This window comes from Gekko japonicus, unplaced genomic scaffold, assembly GCF_001447785.1.
Source record: "Gekko japonicus isolate JY-2015 unplaced genomic scaffold, Gekko_japonicus_V1.1 scaffold111, whole genome shotgun sequence".
Lineage (NCBI taxonomy): Eukaryota > Metazoa > Chordata > Lepidosauria > Squamata > Gekkonidae > Gekko > Gekko japonicus.
The window spans coordinates 125,537-129,976 of NW_015171505.1; the positions used below are offsets into that span (position 1 = coordinate 125,537).

Sequence of the window (4,440 nt, forward strand, 5' to 3'; positions counted from 1 at the left end):
TACTACTACTACTACTACTACTACTACTACTACTACTACTACTACTACTACTACTACTACTACTACTACTACTACTACTACTACTACTACTACTACTACTACTACTACTACTACTACTACTACTACTACTACTACTACTACTACTACTACTACTACTACTACTACTACTACTACTACTACTACTACTACTACTACTACTACTACTACTACTACTACTACTACTACTACTACTACTACTACTACTACTACTACTACTACTACTACTACTACTACTACTACTACTACTACTACTACTACTACTACTACTACTACTACTACTACTACTACTACTACTACTACTACTACTACTACTACTACTACTACTACTACTACTACTACTACTACTACTACTACTACTACTACTACTACTACTACTACTACTACTACTACTACTACTACTACTACTACTACTACTACTACTACTACTACTACTACTACTACTACTACTACTACTACTACTACTACTACTACTACTACTACTACTACTACTACCACTACTACTACTGGACTCAAATTTTGTTCTACTAGTACAGACCAACATGGCTACCTACATTCTGCCTTTGATGTAGGTGTTATGTATTGGGGACTGGAACATTCCAGGACTGTTTCTACCAGAGACTGGCTGAGCTTGGAGCTCTAGAACAATAGCCGACCAGGACTCTGGAGGGGGCCAATCATAATGGTTCTGACAATAGCCTAGCGTTGGTAGTTGTTTGGGAAGTGGAGGGAGTTGCATGCTATTTAAATAGGGCCATTGCCCTGGGTCTTTGTCTTGTTCTTGCTGAATCACTAATAAAGCAGAGATGATGACTAGGCTTGGGGCCGGACCATCTATGGAACCCAGTATTTAACAGTAGCTATATTTGTCTTTTGCATTTTCCATCACTATTTCTTCATGTCAAGGCGCAGAGGACAGGACTTTTGTACAACACAGTAAGAAACATAAAATTCACTGGCGCCAGATGCGATGGCAGCCATGAGATTAAGCAGCTTCTTCAAAAGAATGAGGGAAATTCAACAAACCCCAATGTTTATGGGCAGGAGGGCTGGCTTGTCATGAAGAGGTTGCCCGTGATCACTTGAAATGGGCTCTGAGTGGCAACTTAGAGCTCCTAACTTGTAGCATATCCCCAGCATCAATCTAGCTCTTTAAAGACAATATAAATACATTGGACTTAGTTCAGTGCTGATTTAAAAACCCTCCTTAATTACAGAGCCAGTATTTGTGTCAGGAATGTCCTGCTTTGTAGACCTCTGCTGTTTGTTCCCTTTCAGTGTGGGCCGATGCAGCAAATGATAATAATCTCGGAGTCAGTAGATTTGTCCACACTCCGTCCTCGTCTTTGCAACAAGATCTCATTTCCTTTTATTTACCTTTGCCTTGCCCAGAGGCCGAATCAGAAGAAAAGGTATGAAGTGATCTCTGCTTTAGCCGCTTGCATTTGATGCAGAGACTGCAGCCACCTTAAAAGAAAACAGCTATAAAAAAATGGCTTTTGTGAAACGTCTATTTGAGGATTATATGCAACAAGTGGGGACCTGCGAGAAACTTGCGGGGAGGGGGCGTTTCCCCATCTTTGCTTCCTTCCCTCTCCCTCGATCTTCCCATTTCATTCTCTCCCCAAGCCAATCCCTTCTTTTTCTCCTCCCCCAAGCCAATCCCCCCCAACTTTTCCTTTCTCTCCCCCCCCCCCCAAGCCAATCTCCTCTTCTTTCTCCCTCCCTCTTTTTCCCTCCCTTTGAGCCCGGCAGCGGCAGCAGTGCCTGGAAGCTGCTCCAAGTCTGGAGACAACTCTTTTTATTTTGGGAAGAATTTAACCCCTCCACCACCAATGTATAAGTTTTCAGATTTTTCTGAAAACCCAAAAGGTCACCCAAATTTGCAGAAAAACTTGTTTGGGGTAAGTATGCCCCCTATCTGCAGATTCAGATATCTGCACGTAGGGGACTGTTGAGAATTAGATATATAGATACTGGTATGGATTCTCGTTGAGTGAAAAAGGCTTGGAGGGTTTTACTTCCCATGTCCTGTTGCTGTGTCTTGAAAGTACAATCAAGTTCTGTTGTGAGTTCTAGTGAACCGTGGCTCAGATTAAAAAATCAGGGATGGGAAGAGAAAGGGTATAGATATGTTACCTGCAAAGCCCTACCAGGTTTTTATCTCATGTTGGGCAAAAATAGCAGGTTGCTGGAGAGGCGGCAAAAAAATTTTCTAAATAAGAAATAGATAAAATAATTTGTGGTTCATGTTATTTATTTATTTTTATTTATTTATTTTTGGGTTTATATCCCGCCCTCCCCAACAGCTCAGGGCAGCTTACAAAGAGGCAAGTTAGAATCAGAAAAAGGGAGGCAGCAGTAAAAGCTCGTGTGCCTCTGTGACTGTACTTTTTATGTTCCATTACGTTCCTCGGTTTACTTCATATTTTTAAAACATTTAGATGCCTCAAACATTGTAAAGTTTTCTTTGCTTTCTAAAAATGGTGTAATCCCAGTACACACTGGATTTTGAACCAGTGTTTTCAGAGAGGTTTTTTCCCCCCTTTACGAAATAGTTATTAAATCCACATCTGTTATCAGCAGGCCAGCTACTTTTTTATGATTACCAGGAGCTGGAGAACAAGCAACGGGAGATGGTGCTCCACATGTGAACCTCCTACAGCCTTCTGGTCAGCGGCCATCGCTGGAAAGAGAACGGTGGACGAAGCTGACCTTAGGCCTCATTCAACGATTCTCAAATTAACAAGAGCTCACAGACCTCAATCCAATCAGCGCTAAACAAGTTGCCTACCTTTTTAAGAACGTATAACCCTCAAACTCTTCCTCAGCTCTTAATGGAAAAGGTTTCTCCCAGCCCTGCAATTGGAAATGCTTCAACTAAAAGCACTGAAGGTTGAATTCAAGAAACTTCTGAACGAACAAGCTCTGCCGTTGACCTCCAGATCCTCCCGAGGTCAGCAAAGAACCCACACGTCCTCTTAAGCGGTATCCACCCCCCCCCAGTTGTATAACATGCAAGAAAAATGTCGTATTGAAGGTAACCCGTTCGACAAAAACAAGAACACATTTCTAGAACCTAAAGGACGAATGGTAATAGCGCACTCCTAAACAGAGGTGTACACTTCTAAGCCCACCAACTTCAATGGACTTAGGAAGGTATAAATCTACTTAGGGTTGCCCTGCAAGTATCCCATTTATAAAAAAAAAAACTATTGTTTTCTGATATATTTTTTTTGCTTGACTCTGTGCTTAAGGAACCTGACTCAAGACCCGATCAGCGTATCACTTTTCAAATGCCTAAATCCCTGTAAAGGTTTAGTGTCTGACTGCGTGCATTTTGCTCAGTATTAACATGTTCAATGGAGTACTTTGATTTTTTTTTTTTATCTAGACGCCAGAAGCTGGTGAATATATGCTTCATAGCTTCAGATAAACCTTTTGTTCTTCTGGGGCTGATCAGCTGGTACAGCAGCGAGAGGGAGAGGAGGAAGGAAATTCACAGGGGCTCCACGGTTTCAAAAAGTCAAATTACCTCTGAGCCGTGGCATGGCTGATAATTTAAATGAATATATATACACACACTCACTCACACACGCACGCACGCCCCGATATATACATACACACCGGCTACACACCACACAACATCTCTACTGTTAGGACTTTTAATGAAGCCCCAGTTGTGATGACACTGAGGCAGGGAACGCTACGGTGGGATAATTACTTGGCTCCCTCGCAGCTGAGTTTCACAGATGCATTATTAACGGCGCATTCCATGCCATAACGAGCACCGAATGTAGGTGGGATTCGCAAACCCTGGCATCCGCCATTAGCGGGTTGGCGCAAACACAAATGAGTGTTTTCACAAAAGCATGCAAAGGTTGTGAAATTCCAATGAATTCTTTTGGTGGGGAAGGGAAAGGAGGGGAAAAAAAAGAGTTCAAGCTTCCATGACCGGGTATGTCACCTCCCAGGGCACCCTGTGCTCCGAGTGAGGCACCCTGGGAAATTACAGAATCAGAATGCATTGATTTCTCTCTCTCTCTCTCTCTCCCTCTCCTTTCCCTCTCTCCCTCGCAAAAAGAGGCAGGAGCCCTGATGAAGAATTAAGGAGGAAATGTAATAACCTAATTCTTCTCCAATCTTCCTCGCTCCCCCGTCTCCCGCCCCACACGCCGCTCCGGCCCACCTCAGTCCCCCGACTTGTTTTCGTCAGACAATTACAAGGCTTTAGCGGCGTAAGTGGGTGAAATGCCACCAAAGTTCGAACCGAGCCCCCCTATGCCCTCTCGCACCAAGGGTTGGAACTGGCCCACTTTCATCCGGAGTGCTGTCGGCTTGGCAAGACGGCCTTATGGGGCAACGGCTGTTCTATGGCGCTGTGCCTCTCTGTGACATTCACCT

General features: G+C 43.5%; 1 protein-coding gene across 1 annotated transcript in view; it reads right to left on the bottom strand.

Moving 5' to 3' along the window:
• The window catches only part of ZNF423 (zinc finger protein 423), a gene marked incomplete at its 3' end in the record, with an annotated part of 303,352 nt that overhangs the window by 73,878 nt on the left and 225,034 nt on the right, over positions 1-4,440 (bottom strand). The window contains exon 6 of the mRNA XM_015419239.1: positions 1,414-1,503. Coding sequence (XP_015274725.1) covers positions 1,414-1,503 — 90 coding nt within the window. The remainder of the gene's footprint in view (positions 1-1,413; positions 1,504-4,440) is intronic.